The 16,559-nt window shown below is 42.6% G+C and overlaps 1 protein-coding gene across 1 annotated transcript; it reads right to left on the reverse strand.

Annotated features, from left to right (window-relative positions):
• Positions 1-1,742: 1,742 nt before the first annotated feature.
• GPA33 (glycoprotein A33) lies at positions 1,743-14,256 on the reverse strand. The gene is made up of 7 exons (XM_035540595.1): positions 14,223-14,256; positions 9,611-9,762; positions 8,517-8,727; positions 7,797-7,955; positions 5,429-5,542; positions 2,453-2,576; positions 1,743-1,824 (listed from the first exon to the last, which is right to left on the reverse strand). The coding sequence occupies exons 1-7, from the start codon at positions 14,254-14,256 to the stop codon at positions 1,743-1,745; spliced, it is 876 nt and encodes a 291-aa protein (XP_035396488.1).
• Positions 14,257-16,559: the final 2,303 nt, after the last annotated feature.

The raw sequence follows: 16,559 nt of genomic DNA on the forward strand, positions 1-16,559 counted from the left end.
CTCTCTCTATGTGCTCTTAGTTTATTTGTCAGGGAAGAACTGAGCTTAACATTGCAGAACATAAGTAGCTCTGCTTTAATGGTTGTCATGGTTAACTCTCTCACTTTTTCATTGCTGATTTTTATGGAACCTACTTAGGATTGAATTCATGTTTTTGGGGGGTCTTCTTATATTTATTCTGTATTTTGCAACTTTGTTTTTCTAAATAGCTTAATGCAGGTTTGTTAATCTGCATTTTTCTTTACATTGAAAATGATCAATGTACAAATGTTATTTCAAGACAATTAAGCTTAACATATCCTGAGAGTGAAAAATATGGGATAGGTAACAGTGTTAAAATGTTCTAAAGGCCAGAGCCAGTTTCTGGCTACAAATACTATTGACAACTGTCATGTCTGTTTGCTGGACTTTCCAGTTAAGATGCTTGATGAGAATCCATGCTATTATCCCTCAGCAGAAGTCTTCTTCAGCTCAAGGATATAGGTGTTTGTGAGGGAACACAGGGTGGTGACTAATGTCTGTAACAACTATAAAAGAAATAGCTTTTGTTTCACAGTAAAAACCTGTTACAATGCTAATTAGATTATTCATACTATACTTTCTCATTGTAAAACAGAATAAAATATGTATCGTTGCTTTTTATTTGTTCCTCTATTTCTGAGCTATGCACCTTGTTTTTTTACCTGCCTCCAGCTTCTGTGTGCAAAATTTGTCGGGTTTCTTTGGTAATCCATATTTGTAATGTTCAGTCATACATTTACACTGAGCACAGGAAAAAGTTCTCAGAATGTTTTGCTGAGTTGTGCTTCAGATCGTTCATTGCCAGAGAGACTTGGGTTTGTATGTACTTTGTAAAGAAGACACTTTTCATATACATGTTCTCACACTAACAGTTTTTTCAGAAGAAGCCACAGGCACAATAGACCACTTGACACACAAATACAACAGTCAGGAGGAAAGGGTGATGTGATGAGAATTAATATTTAGGAATTCTCTGAGCTGGAATTCATAAGTTCAAAAATCTGAAAGTATGCAGGCTCATAGACTGTTTCCAGATCTTTTCAGCTGCCTGTTCTAAATCCATCTAACTTTTTTGAAACTCAGCAGCTTATTTCTGTTACCTTATCCATGCCATTAGTATATATTGTTGCTTCGAACAGACTTTGATCGGTCATCTGTTTTTTCCCCCATATTTTTATTCATATGTGGGTGTATAATATATACAAAGAACACACTTAATAAAATGTCTTCAAAAATCAGCTTGCTTCAATCTCACATAAAATCATTCCTATACCAGACAATGCTGCAAGCTGTGAAACTTACATAACAGCATAAACAAGACCACCCTTTCTTGATAACTTGCAATTAGTGACCTTGAAGTCTTCTGTGGCTCTAGGGATAAAGCAGCAACTCTGTATCCAAATAGACTTAACCGGCTTCCTTTACAGAAAGGGGTAAGTCAAGAAAACTGGTGATTTTTGCATGAGTGGGTGAAGCAGTTCTTCATATGCATTATTCTGCTATGAGGTTATATATTATTACCCATGGTATTTTAAATGCTCCTTTTCAGGTAGACAAGGATATTCTCTTCCAGGAACTAGAAGAAAAAGCCATTAGCTTTTACTTAATTATTCTTAAAAAAAAAACCTTCTTGCAGTAAGAGAGGGATTTGCTTGCTTTTCTACAGTGATGTCTGTGCCTCAGAAAGAAATGAAGATGGCATCAGCCTCCCTCTTCTTTCTTCATTCATCTTCATTATCATCTTTTGCTCTCTGATTCTGCGTAGGATTCCTCTGGGAGAATTCATCTGCATCTTTTGTCTCCCTAAAATATTATTCAGTAATAGAGATGTTAGTTAAAGGCAGCCAGAAATTTTACTGAAGAGATTTTTCATTAAAATGGTTTTAGATTGCTCTAAGCTGATCTAGAAGTGCAACAAACCAAACTCCATAAATTGTCTTGCTGATGATGCAACAGGTGTGTGAGCTACTTTTTTTTTTTTCCTTAAAATATATATATGGAAAGGATGACTGGTGTATCTTTTCTCATGCCACTCTTCTTACAGCAGTCTTACTCTTAAAAAGGAAAAGTTTCTATCTTGGAGTGATATTTCTGAATACAGAGCATGATGGTGATTTAGGCTAGCAATGACAGAAACAGCTATAGGCACTAGGAGAAATGAGAAACAATCATGATTTTACCAAGTGGCTGTGCATGCCAAGGTTTGGATGTTTGAATTCTACCCCAGAGACCACAAAGGCATCTGGTGATAAGGGCATATTCTGTGAGAAAAGATGGGAATCACTAGGGTAGAAACAGAAAGGAGGAAAGTATTGCATACTTTCCTTGGTGACTTCATTTCTACTGTGCTCTCCACTCCATAGGCTGATAACAGAGTGAGAACGTGTACCCTTTGTATGTTCCATTCACTTTTCTAGTGAAAGGTACTTACGTCATCTCATAGTCGGTGTTCTTGTCCCCCCGACAGCAGCAGCAATAGGCTATAATACCAATAACTACAATTGCAGCAACAGCTCCTCCAATGATGCCAGCGTAAAGGGCAATGTTCATGGATGCTGTAAAGGAGGAGAAATAGAATCACTGAATAGCCATAGCCTGAGTTGGAAGGGACCCGCAAGGATCATTGAGTCCAACTCCTCTCTCTAGACAGGTCTACCCAAAAATCAAACCCTATGTCTGAGAGCGTTGTCCAAACACTTCTTGAACTCTGGCAGGCTTGGAGCTGTGACCACTTCCCTGGGGAGCCTGTTCATTGCCTGACCACCCTCTGGGTGCAGAACCTTTCCCTAACAGCCAGCCTGACCCTCCCCTGTCCCAGCTCCATGCCGTTCCCTCGGGTCCTGTCGCTGTCCCCAGAGGGCAGAGCTCAGTGCCTGCTCCTCCGCTCCCCTCGTGAGGGAGCTGCAGGCCGCCATGAGGCCTCCCCTCAGCCTGCTCTGCTCTGGGCTGAACAAACCCAGTGACCTCGGCCACTCTTCATACATCTTGTCCTCTAGACCCTTCACCATCTTTGTAACCTTTTCTGGACACTCTCTAATAGTTTTATGTCCTCCTTATATTGTGGTGCCTGAAACTGCATGCAGTACTTGAGGTGAGGCCACACCAGAGCAGAGCAGGACAATCCCTTCCTTTGACTGGCTAGCAAGGCTGTGCCCGATGCACCCCAGGGTATGGCTGGCCCTTTTGGCTGCCAGGGCACACTGCTGGCTTCTGTTCAACTTGTTGTTAACCAGAACCTCCAGATGACTCTCCATGGGGCTTTGTCTCCAGCCTCTCATCCCCCCGTCTGTATGTATATTCAGGGTTGCCCCTTCCCAGGTGCAGGATCCCGCGCTTGCTCTTGTTAAACTTGTTACATGATGTAACCCCATTTACTATAAACCTTTGAGTCCAACTTGTCAGTCAATTGCTCACCCATCACATCATGTATTTGTCTAGCTGTATGCTGGATATTTTGCCCAGAAGGATACTGTGAGAAACAGCATGGAAAGCTTTGCTGAAATCCCAAAAGAATACATCAGTGGGCTTCTCTCAGTCAGCTAGGTGGATAACCTTATCATAAAAGGAAATTAAGTTAATTAAACAAGACTTTCCCCTAATGAACCCATGCTGGCTGTGACCAATGACTGCATTGCCTTTCAGGTGTTTTTCAGTAACTCCCAGAACAATCTTCTCCATAATTTTATAAGGCACTGAAGTGAGACTAACAGGTCTGTAATTACCAGGGCCTTCTTTCTTGACCTTCCTGAAAATTGGAACAGCTTTAGCCAGCTTCAAGTTGACTGGGACCTTGCCAGATTCCCCAGACCACTGAAAAATAGTTGATAGAGGTTTCACAATGACATCAGCCAGCCCTCTGAGTGCCCTGGGATGAACCCCATCAGGTCCCATAGACTTAAATGCATCTAATTGCAGCAGCAAATCCTGCACAGATTCAGGGTTGGTTGGGAGTTTATCATTACCACAGTCACAGTTCTCCAACTCAGGCCTTTGGGGGTCTCAGGGCCCATCATCAGTGGTGAAGACGGAGATGAAGAAGGCATTAAACATCTCTGCTTTGTCTGTGTTCCTATTTGTGAGGTGACCATCCTCATCAAGTAACAGACCAGTGTTATCTCTGGTTCTCCTTTTGCTTTTAAAATATTAAAAAAAAAAAAAAGTTCCCCACAGCACTGGCCAGCTTCAACTATAATTAGGCTTTGGCTGCACAGATTTTCTCCCTACAATGGCAAACAGCATCTCTGTAGTCCTCCTGTGTTGCCTGACCTTGCTTCTAGCATCCATACGCTTTCTTTTTCCACCTAATCTCTAGAAGAAGATCCAGGCTTAGCCAAGCCAACCTTCTGCCCCACCTGCTTGATATTTTAGAATTGCCTGCACCTGTGCTCTTAAGAGGTGGTACTTTAAAACTGACCAGCACTGATGGACACAGCACTTTCAAGAGCAGTTTTCCAGGGGATCTTACCAAGTTCCCTGAGCAGCTTGAATTATGCTGTCCCCAAATCCAGGGTTGAAGTTTTGGTGGCAGTTCTCCTCCTACCACCAAAGGTTTTAAATTTGACTACCTCATGGTCACTGTGGCCAAGACAGCCACCAATCACCATTACACCCATGAGAGCCTCTCTGTTTACAAGCAGCGAATCTAGAAGGACACCTTTCCTAGTTGGCTCCCTTAGTACCTGTACCAAGAAGTTATCACCAATGTGTTTTAGAAATCTCCTGTACCTGTTTGCATCAGCTGTGTGGTATTCCCAGTTTACGCTTCGCAAGTTGAAGTCACCCATAAGGACAAGGGTGGCTGATCTAGAGGTATCTCTTAATTCCTTAAAGAGTAATTCATCGGCGTCCTCATCCTGGCTAGGTGGTCTATAGTAGGCTCCCACAATGACATCCCCTTTATTTGCCTGTGCCTTAATCCTTACTCAAAGGCTTTCAACCGTGTCATTGCCAACTGCAAGCTCCATACAGCCCAGCCTCTCCATTATATATAGCACCACCACCCCGCCTCGCCTCGCCTGCCCTGCCCGTCCCTTGTGAAGAGCCTGTAACCATCCTTTATTAACCCCCAAGTCACAGGACTCTTCCCACCAGATTTTGCTTATGCCAATGATGTCGTAGTTCTGGGACTGGGCCAAGGTTTCTGGCTCCTCTTGCTTGCTCCTCATGCTGCGTGCATTGGTATAGAACCAATTGGTGTTTTCCCCTTCAAATCTAGTTTAAAGCTCTGTCAATAAGCCCAGTTAGCCCACCCTGGTCATTAGCACTCCCTTAGGAATGCCTTTTAGGATCTCCCCTCAAGAAAGCAGAATTTTATAATTTTGTTTACACTGTCTCTGCTAAAGCTTTCACGTTTAGATTGGCTACATCCTCTGGTACTATTCTTCCAAAAAGCAACCTAGTCTCTTACGTGGCACAACGCTGACCGTCATGTTGCAAGATTCCTTTCCCACAATGTTTGTTGAAGTGCAGATGTAAAAGCCAGATGTATCCGCCGAGATGTTCTTCAGAGTTATTTGCTCCCCTGTTGCGAAACACAAACCCAGTCAGGAAAAGAATTACAACAGGGAAGGAAATGGGAACAGCAACCCTTCAATTCTAGCCCAGGAAGGTAGGAGCGATGAGAAGTTATTAAAGCTGATGGATTGCTCCATCTTGCTCAGGAGTTTCCATGCTAGTCTCTAGGTTTTAGTGTGATTTGTGGAAGGACAAAGTGTGCTGTTCTGATTACAGGGAATGTGGCATTTGAATGTTGTTTTTAGAAAGAAAACTGTAGGTGGAGGGGAAAGAAGTATGTATGCTTAGTGAAAGCTTTTTTTCAGTGGGTAGATGGCCAGGAGCCCTCTTTGCCTACAAACATAAGATTGCACAGACCAGTGGTCTGTCTTTGAGAAGTGGCCACCTGATGAATTAACTTGTAAAACAGCAAAAAGTTATTCAATCCTCCAGCTCTTAGGATTTCTGATTTAAATTATCTAGCAGTTTTCTAGTCTGAGAGAAGACATTCAGGCTGTGAAAATAAATGAAGAAGTACGGTGACATGGAAATGCTGTGATGCTAGACATTTCCTATCCAACCTAACAGAGCACAGAACCATATATTAAAGCTTAGCTCTGTCTGTCAGAGCAGTCAGTTTTTGCTTGTTACATCTCTAGCTGACACTTGTGCAAAGAGTCCGTGCTTTTTCCTTGGGATCTACTGATAAAGGTCCAGATTCCTGCTCTAAAACCTAAAGGCTCCAAAAACTTTTGAGGGGCTTTCCTGTTATTTTCTCTGTAATCCTCGGTTCTTTCCAGCTCATGGGTGGGACTGGGATTCTGTTTAGTCTTTGCTGACGCCTAGTGCCAGATAGTAAAAGAGCATGCAAACCCAGAAATAACAGACACCACGTGCTTCATTTCTTAAAGTCTCAGCTTGCTGCCGAGCTTGCATCACTTTTTTTTTTTCAGTGTGATGCTTATAGCTCTCAGAATTGCAGTCTATTACTGGGCTGTAAATCCTCTTATATTAAATCACAAGTAATGGACTGGTGAGTTGAATTTGAAAAATGCATGTCAGATACTGTCAATTTTGGAGTGGCTCCTGAGGGAATTCTGCACAGTGTGCAGCACTAGGACTTGCTTAGCACAAAGTCTTAGCATATTGTTTGTAGTGACAGTAGGGCATCCAGCCATCGGGGGGCAGGAGACAGCAGGCATGCTTACTGGACAGCAGTGCTCTGATGAAAACAGAAATAGTGTGGAAATGGCTCAGAACAGGCTCCTGCCCCAGGAAAGCACAGAATGAATGCAAGAGTGGGCAGACAGCTGTTGCTTTGAGAAGGCAAATCACGGTGTGTTCAGGGCTGTGCATGATGCATTGGCACCGCTTAGTGGCCAGTCAAGTGAATAAGGTTTGTGTTTCTGTGTACGTTTCATATTTTGCATAATTTATGCAAGAATCACCTAGTGAGAGTTGAATAGCCTATAGTCTGATTATATTTAGTTTACCTCCTTAGCAGTGCTACAATAACTAAAACCAGGAATGGTAGGTTCAGACACATACTCTGTCTTTCTGGCGTTGTACGTATCAGGAAGAAAGGAAGTGGCTTGAATTAATAAATCTGAGTCCTGTGTCACTGCTACACTTTAAAGGCTATTAAGCCCTTATTTCTGTGTGAATAGATCTACCAAAGGTCCTGTTACGGAAATTCATATACTTTTTTCCAGATTCTGACTTAAACCAAAAGCAAATAAAACATTAGGGCTTGTGTGACAGTACTAAAGACTTCGAAGCCTCTTTTATTCTCAAAGCAGAAATGGTGCAACTGTTTCTTATACCCCCTTCCTCTACGTGAGGAGTCATCTCTGGAAGGAAAGCAGCTTCCAGAGCAAATTTTTATTTGCCTTCACACTAGAAAGTGATCTGGTCATTGTCAAGAGAGAGGAGATATAAACACGAGTTAGAAAACTGGTTGTTATTTCTCATGCTATCCCACCCTCACATCCAGCAATTGAGAAGTAATTATTTCTGTTCAGTTCCAAAATGAGCCATCTTTCTTGCCAGGTAAGAGCTGAAATGAAAATCTTAGTGACTGCTGTTATTTCAAGTAACAGTCCTTTTTGCCCTGCTAAGTTACTTAGGAATATATGCTGCCAAATGGACAACTTTTTAAAATCCTGGTCAGAGAACTTCCTAGAAAACGAATTGAAGTGTGTTTTTTTTATTTGCATTTCAAAGTCTTTCCAGTCCTGAACTACAGAGGGCTCAAAGACTTGGCAACTTAGAAATTCCCATACCTTTTGTTGTTTGTAGTACCCGGGGTTCATGTTGTACATTGAAGCTTTGCCAGCTGTATGTGGGTTTTGGGGAGCCCTCATGAGAAATGCAGGTTAGATTGATCGTCTGTCCATATTCTGCTGTGCCCACAATCTTGCATTCTGGCTTGGATGGTGCAACTGAAGGAACGAAAAAGCAGGAATATTGTTACTCAGATTCAGTATTTTGTTTCAACCCATCTCCTGCATCTTTTTTTTTTTTTCATTTCTTGATGATCAGAAGTTGGCCATGCACCTACCACCTTCTCAAAGGAACTGAAGTGAACTCTTGTCCCTAATTTTTTTGTCCCTTCTTGACACTTGTCAGCCAAGAAGAAATTGTAATATGCTTTTTGAGATATCTCTAATAATGTTGGGCAATTCACCCTTTGATAACTTGAGTGTGACAAGCCACAGGGGGAGTAAGGAATGACCTGTAATGAGGCAAGGGTTATTAGGAAAGTGAAGTATGTAACTCTAAAAACTGTATTTTCTGCAGCCAAGTATCTAAGGTAGTCAGGTGCTTTAAGCCTTCCAACCCACTACTGTAGTAGTAGGAAAAGACCAAAGAGACTTGCAGATTATGATTTACTGGGAAAGGTTTTTTCTGTTAGAAAATCTGTGGTCTAAGAAACAGTACGGACATTAGGAGAAGGATAATGGATTATCTAATGGATCTGTTTTTGCCTCCATCATGCTTACTGAGGACAAAAAGACTCGTGACTGCAGACTGCCGAGGAGGGTCATTCCGTAGACGAACACTGCATGCATATGTCCCATTGTCTTCCATGGTTACTTCATTGATGGTGATGCTGATGTCCCCGCTCTCTAAGTTACCAGTAAATCGTATTCGGTTTTCATAGCCCTTGCCATACTGTACAAGTCCATCAAAATACCTAGTGACAGCATCATCCTGTCAGAGAGGGAGGGAAGCTAGTCAATGTTAGTTTCTTCTGTGCAAGTCTACAGCCTAACTCCATGGATTAGCCTGCTCTTAAGATAAGAACAACTTGGAAAAGAGCGCCTTAAAACTGCCCCAGGCCAAGAGAACCTTAGAAGTTCAAAAGAGTCGAGCTTCCTGTCTGGAATCGCCTTCTACCTTATCTGGTCAGAAACAACTGATTTCTTTTGCTGGGTCATATTTACTTTCCTCTCCATGACAGGACACCATGAGACTTTTCTGACATCCATATGTCAATCAAATTCCCCTACGATTACATATACTCCCTTGCTTTCTTCCAGCAAGGATCTTTGGTGAAGAAACCCTTAGCAGTTACTGCAAGGAGAGCTCCAAGTGCTGCTTCTCCTCTCACTAATTCCCAAGAAGCTGAGGAGAACTTTAGAGGTGTTTTTATCTTCAAATACTCCCTGTGAAAGTAAGAGATCAAGGATATCTCCATGTACTATTATCAATAAAAATATTTATACAATATCAAAGATATATATGTATGTATACTACATATGCAAAAATATACATAGCTTTCTCTATAGCATCTGAGCATTTCATCTATGTTAATAGATGTAAACCCAAGGTATATACAGTGATGTATCCTCCATATACAGTTGCAAAACCAAGAGAGAGGGAAAAGAAAGGTATGGGTTTGCCTAATATCATGCAATAGATTTGTATTAAATTGAATCAAGGTTCAGAGTTTCTAATTGCATAGTGCTGAGATTAAAAAGTCTTGAAGGAATCCTTTTCTTCCAACACACATTCCCACAGTCCCGTTTCCATCTCTTCTCCCACCCCCCTATTAGATGCTCTATCATATGTTTCTTTATACAACTTGATTTACCGCACTATTGATTTTCCTCCAGACAACAAAATCTCCTGAGGTGACGGAAGCATCAGTATTAAACTGACAGCGGAGAGTAGCGTTGCTCCCTCGTGCCACCTGTAGTTCCTTGGCAGGTGTTTCCACAGTAAGGGTATGAGCAGTCACCAGAACTAGGAAGAGAATACATACTTTAGTCAGCAAAATTAATGGCATCTGATTTTCATGTTTTGTCTCTTCGGCTTTCTTACACGCCACAGTAACCCACAACCTCCTCTCTGAAATCCATGACATTCCCCACTGAGCAGGAGGCAACATATGCTGAGGCTGATTGACTATAGGAAGCTGCCTCACAGGATGACTAAGAGCTAAACTCTGCTTTCTTTTTCTCACTTCCCTCTTCTTTACCTGTGGAGTTATAAAGATGTAATTTTTTATGAGCCAACTTTCAGCGTGACTGACATGGTTTGACAGGTCCTAAATGTACAGAGGGAGACAGATAAACAGATAATACAGGTGCATCAGCACTCTTAAGGATTCAGGCTAAACTAACAAATTGATACTGTGAAACTTCAGGGAGCAGGAAAACTGTCAAATAACTTCCACCAAACCAAGTCCATAGAGAAGTGACATTTTGTGCTAGAGAACCAGAACACGTTCATGAAATGCCCTGAAACAAAACAAAGCAAAACACAAGAAAGCAAAGAGAACTTGAAAGAAAAAAAAAAAAAGAAAAAAAAAAGATTAGTTATTTGTGTTTAAAAATGAGTAGGGTGATAGCCACCTTTCTCCAAAAACCATAGCTCCTGCCTGTGGAGTACAGGAATAGCAGAGTTGCGTAGAACAGAAATCCCTCTGGGCCCTGGTGAAGCACGCAGGGCACAGTCTAGGTGTTTCTTGTATGCTGTATTCCTTTTGCCTTGATGCTTAAATCATCATACCTGCGCGTTAGGTAGTGTCAGCTCTTAGCTATTCTCAGAACTTCACCAGAGGTTTTCCTCTGCCCTGGCCTAGATGACCTTCATGTCTGTGGGAACCTATGTTTAAAAACACCTGCTTTGTCCTCACAGTTTGCGTTTTTTTTTTTTTTTTGTGGGGCACTAAAATGAATCATCTGAAAACTCTAAGCCTGAAACTAGTTAGGGAGGGGGGATGGAAAGGGAACGCTGCTCAGAGGCACTCCCATGACCAGGAGGAGCAAGGTCCAGCAGGGAGGAAGGTGGAGGAGGGCAGAGACGTATGCTCCCCTGAGAGGGGCATGCTGTGGTGATGATGGTTCGCTTCTGGAAGAACCAGGCTGAGTCAGTGTTTCCCAGAGAGGATGTGACTGAAAAGTCACCAGCAAGCCTTGGGTCCACTCAGCCGTGTCTCCGTCCAGATTAGATCCATGAGGAAACGTGTGTGAGGGAGAGAACAAAGGACGTCTGGATTCCACTTTTAGTTGCCCATGGATTGTAAACACATGCTTTTTTACAAGAAGTGATCATAGACATGCCTTAGGTCAACAGCAGCAAGCCATCAGCAAATTCAGCACTACAGATCCTTGAATACAGCAGCAGTGAACTATAGTGTCCATTAAAAAATAACAGTGTAAGCACCCCAAAGATTTTGTTATCACTGTTCTAGAGCAACATAGGACAGATGGCACTGGGACCTGCTCCCCCTTGGAAGGGCAAGAGCTTCTGTGACAGCTACCTGGATCCAGTCTGTTCCCCATGGCAAATGGCCCTTCAAGGCCCCTCTTAGAAGTGGCCTATCCTGTCAGCACTGCTGCACCTTCCCTCTCCTGAGGCAGAGTGGAGGGGAATTACCACAGCAGCCAAACTCAGTGGTGCTCTGGTAAGAAAAGATCTGGCCACTCAGCCAGGATACCTGTAGCTGAAGTTGTCACCTTTTTTGTGTTCTCAGCTCTCTAATTGAGTTGTTCTGTGGGTTCATGCAGTTAATTATTAAATGTTCATTTTAGTTTCTTCCTCTGTGACATGGCAGAAGTGGTTTCTGCTCTCTCAGGGACTGATTCATCTATAGTTGTTGACAGCTATAGAGGAGAACTAGCAGGGCAAAGTATTTCTAATGTTCCTTTATTGCAGCCACTCCCAGGTTCTCCTCTGCTCTGGAGCAGCCAGTACAAGGGCCATGTTTCCATAGCCCCAGGGCTTTTTCTGACTGTTTCTAGTGATTCCCTCTGCATGAGAGACCTCTGCATAAAAGTCATCTTGTCGCCTGTCGCGACTGGATAGGGATGTTTTCCTGCATTTAGATGGAAAGTATCATAGCCTGTACTATGAGATGGAGCAAAACCAATTTCCTGATCCTTTTGTCACTAACTGACTCCAGTAGGCCACGGTTCACTGACAGGTCATTAACTCAGCCCTGAGGCAGAGAAGAAACTGCCCAGCCCTAAGGCTTCAGTCAGAAGTGCTTTGCCTTTGTCAAGTTGGATGACCAAAATCCTACAATAAATTAGATTTGGTTGGTTTTGTTTGTTTTTATCCCCAAACATCTTCAGTGCAGAGTCAGGGAACATCGATGTACTGGAGAAGCAGCTGATAGCAAGCAAGATGACTTATTTGTGTGTTGCTGTCATCCTTGTGCCTGACATCTTCTGATGCTCTCCCATTTTTCATCCATTACATGTCTTTCTTGCTCCCATGTTGCCTTTGTTACATCTCCTTTTGGCTCTCAGGGAAGCTTCACGGTTTCATTCTGGAGTGCCATTTACTCGCACTGACTTCTCTCCATCCCCCTTCTCACCACATTTTATTCCTTCACAAAGTCACCAACAGCCAGCTAGTTATAGTTAGCATATCTAAAAATTGGGGTTTATTTATCAAAGTTTGATTTTTTTTTTCCTGAGCTAAAACAGAATCTATTCAGAATACAGCTGAAGGAACACGATGGTCAATTCTGAAAGAACGTCAGGAAAGGAGAGGGGACCAATAACCAATATATTGTTAGATGAATGGCATCATCTAGATTTAAGATGAATTACTTTTTACTGTTATTTATTAGTATGTTTATAAAACTTCTCAATTCTTTAAAATGTTATTTCCCTCTGCTCAACTTAAAACATCAGTATTAGTGCAAAGGAAGAAGACAATCAAAGCAACATGTTTACTTTCACATTTGTTGTTGAATAAATATTAATACATAGTATAAAAATATACTGAAGGGCAATTAGTAGAGCTGAAAACAATTAAAGGGATATTTTGTTTGCTGAAAAAAATTGAGGTTCTAACCAAACAAACTTGTTATCACTGAGTTGCCTTGATTGATTAGACTAGTGAGGAACTTAGGAAAAACTGAAATGTGTTAATTCACTTTTAAGAGGAAATGCTCTGAATTTTGATTTCCACTGAGAAACTTAGCTGGAATTTAACTCCAAAGTGGGAGAGTAAAAACCTCTTAAATGTGAAATTTGCAGTAAAATTAAGTATTTTGTTTGATTCAAAATGACCATTTGGGATTTTTCATCCAGCAAGAAGGACACAGTATCAGTTATTCACACACTTGCAGTGAGAAGTTCAGCAGAAGTCAGCCTGCACTGAGAGCTTGACATAGGTCATTCAAGGCAGCTCTTGCATCCCAACACTGCACTGCAAAGTGCTGTGTAGTTTCTCTGCTCTGTTCCACTGCAAGAATCTACTATCCAAATCTACAAGAATCTACTTCTCCAAAAAATTTTCACAGGCCAGTATTTTAACAGTGAATTATCGTTTGAGTCCTGCCCAAACAGGCAAGAAGAGCCTCACACAACATACATATTTTTGCACCAAAAACTTTACCATCTGTAGTTTAGATAGCATGAAAGATGAGAATAATTAAAAAGAAGAATGAATACCAATGGTGTTATGCAATTTACATATTGATCGCCAAATTATTACTCAAGTCATGTTTGTTATATATGGAACACAGCCACCTTTCCTAATTACGTTAAACCTCATGAATTTCTTTCTCGTGGGTTTATTTGTTGAAGCATGGTTTTCAGGATTTTTGATTTCCATGTGAGTAGCTTTTTTTTTTAAGTCTGCAAGATGGTGTATAAGCATTTGTATGAGAAGACAACAGGTCAAAAGCAGTGGAACTTAGAGTGCAGGTTCTGCAAGGCAGGATGAGAAAGGGCGAGTCTGATGAAGGCCAAGGGTGAGCTGGCTGATTTATATGCATAGGTAGGGGTCGTCATGAATCCCCTTGACATGTATAATATATAGAGATCACAAGTCATATCAGAGTATATATAAACAGTAGGATTTAAACTTATGGAGGCATATATTACATGCAGATTTACATAGAAAAAAAAATAAAACCCAAGGCCTTTTCCACTTCTGGTTGAGGAAGTGCCTTCTTCAGAAAGAAATGCTGTACTTAACAGAAGCAATTAAAATTGGTTTCAAAAATATGGTTTCCAGCCTCCTGAAGAACAGCATTCTTTTCGTGTTCCTGGAATTATCTTGCAGCTTTAAGAGATGCCTGCGAGTCTGGACATTCAGTATAGAGAAAGTAAATAGACCCGCCTAATCATAAACATGCAGAAACTTTTACTAAACAAAGCCTAGTCCCCAACGCTGCTCAGACTTTGTGGTGCTGTTTCCTTCTACCCAACCGTTGCGGACATAACCAAATTGGTACTTACCTGCACTGAAAACAAACAGCTGAAGCCCTTTCATTGCTCTCCTCCTCCTCCTTTCCCCTTTGTTTCACCTCGAGGTGCTCTTCCTTCTAACTTGCAGGTGGCTAGAGAGGCAGTTGGCTTTAGCTGAAGGCTCCTTCACAGTGGCATCATAGGTTTGCTTCCTCTGTCTCTTGTAAAGTGCTATTCTACTACGCCACTCCTCCTGGCCAGACTGACAAGGCAGATTGCCAGTAGGCTTTGACATCTGTTGCTGCTCTCTGCCCCTTCCCCTCTTGCGAACGTCCTTCCTGAATTAAACTGCCTTTACGAGCCTCTCCTATCACGTAGATGCATAAAGTGAGAAAGGAGGCAACCCAAAGGGTGCGATTATTGGGAGTGTACAACACAACTGAAGTCATGCATGTTTTGACATGGGGGACAATAAGCCTCGTTCAGCTTAAATAATTATGCATAGGTAGCATAATGCTAACACTAGCTCTTGTTTAAGAAGACAGAGGAAGAACCTTCCATCAAGATCCCATCTCCCCCACCTAAGAGGGCAGCACCCGGCCATGTTCAGTTTGAGTGCATCTATGAATGGGTGTATTAATCTCCAATGATAGATGCTAAACCTCTTACAGCTTGTTACTTTTTGCTATGTTTGTATGTACATACACTCATTAGCAAAGATTTCTAGCATCCTTGTCTCTTTTCTGCATGGCCACCGTAATCCCATAAAGCAACAACTTGTAGCAAATAGTAAGGAACAGCTTCCAGGCTGCATGTTGTTTGTGTGTTCTCCACAAGTCTGTAACTTAGGCAGGTCCTACCTGCATGTATACATGGGAATAGTTGTGGATTTTCAGGTCTGGCCATAATCCCCTGTTGCAGTTGTATCCTAACGAATCATGAACAGGATTTTCAGAAGCAATTCAGTGACTTAAAAGCACCACTTTTTATTGGGTGTCAATGGGGTATGTGCTCCTGCAACATTTAGGTCCTTTAAAAGCTCTGTTCTCCAATAATATGGAAGTCCATAAGCAAACATGTTCAGATCACTTCCTGCCTCATTTAGCAGTAATTAACAAGAACACATGTGATACTGCTTTTGAGAAGTGGCTAACAATTGCATTGCCCAGAGAAGACAGCTGTAGGATCAATACAGTTCATCCTCTTTTGGTACATGAAACCATTAGGATCTGTTCAAACCTGTAATTCGAAATCCATTTTCCCCTTGGTGTGACATGCAAGATTCAATCTATCACTTTTTCTTGTTCTTGCTTGCCCGCCCCAGTAGCTGTTTAAAGACAAGTCTGGGCTATGAGTTCCTGTTTCATGGCTTTTCCCTGTCGTGATGTGGCGTCCCTGCAGATGTGGCCCCATCCCCATGTAGGGATGCAACACTCAAGTAAGAAGCAAGGAGGAGAGGCATCCCCTCCCCAGCATGACGCAGCAGCAGAGGTATCTGTGGTTTGAGGTAGATCCGTGTCCTTTTCTACATCCTTTCTTCTTTGCTTGTTTGTTTGCAAAATGAATCAACACTGGGATGTCACTGCATGACTCAGAACTGGAGCCACCGGTAAAAGTAAATAACACTTCTGCTTTCATCATGTTCTGCCCCAGCTGAGCCTGGCCCACAAACTTTGCTGGGGAGTCAACGAGTTGGAAGGGGAGGTTTCTTCCTTGAATCAGCATCAAGGGAAGAGGGAAGAAGCAGTGTACCCAAGTCCTTGCCCTTCCAAAATGGAAATTCCACTTGCTTCTAGTGAGCCTGGAGTGGCTCACCCTGCACTGCATTTCCCAAGGACATCAGAGGTTGTACCAGCCTTTCAGGTTGTGCTCGGCAAGGTCCCAGTTGCGTGGAGGCTCCCTGAAGGCAGAGACCTGGCCTCACTGGCTCCGTGCTCTTCTCTGTGTGCCTCCTGTAAGGAGGAAACGTGGGGGGACCCGTCCCACAGCAGGGAAGGAGTTAAACACTTGACCAGCTGCCGTCTGTGAGGCACTGAATTCTTTCCCCGTGCAGTCCAGCAGCCAGTGCTGGGACAAGGCTATATTTAGAGAGCTGATAAAGGTTTGGTGCCGACAGTTGTCCTGCCCCTTAATGAAGAAGCCACAGAGAGAGAGAGGGGGCAGCTGGTTTCTCTCTCCCTCGTACTATTCCCTGCCAGGTTCCCTGCCCTACTCTCTGGGCTCCTTCGCCGTGCCCCTAACCGGGACCTACCCCTTCATCCAGGCACAGACGGTAAGTGCCATTTCCTCACTCCCGGCCTCCCCACTTGCTGCCCTGTGAGCAGCAGCTGCTCACGCCCAGGGGGGTGGCAGTGGTTCCATTTTCATGCTCCCGGCCAAGCAATGGCC

Source organism: Cygnus atratus, chromosome 1, assembly GCF_013377495.2.
Source record: "Cygnus atratus isolate AKBS03 ecotype Queensland, Australia chromosome 1, CAtr_DNAZoo_HiC_assembly, whole genome shotgun sequence".
NCBI classification, from domain to species: domain Eukaryota; kingdom Metazoa; phylum Chordata; class Aves; order Anseriformes; family Anatidae; genus Cygnus; species Cygnus atratus.

What these genes read in the sequence shown, in the direction of transcription:
- GPA33 (XM_035540595.1), bottom strand. Translation starts at nt 14,256, where the DNA reads ATGAAAGGGCTTCAGCTGTTTGTTTTCAGTGCAG. An exon ending in GACGGTCAGCGTTGTGCCAC is followed by an intron (nt 2,577 to 5,428) that starts GTAAGAGACTAG and finishes CCTCCTTTACAG; the next exon opens with CATCCATGAACATTGCCCTT. An exon ending in AACACCGACTATGAGATGAC is followed by an intron (nt 1,825 to 2,452) that starts GTAAGTACCTTT and finishes ATAATATTTTAG; the next exon opens with GGAGACAAAAGATGCAGATG.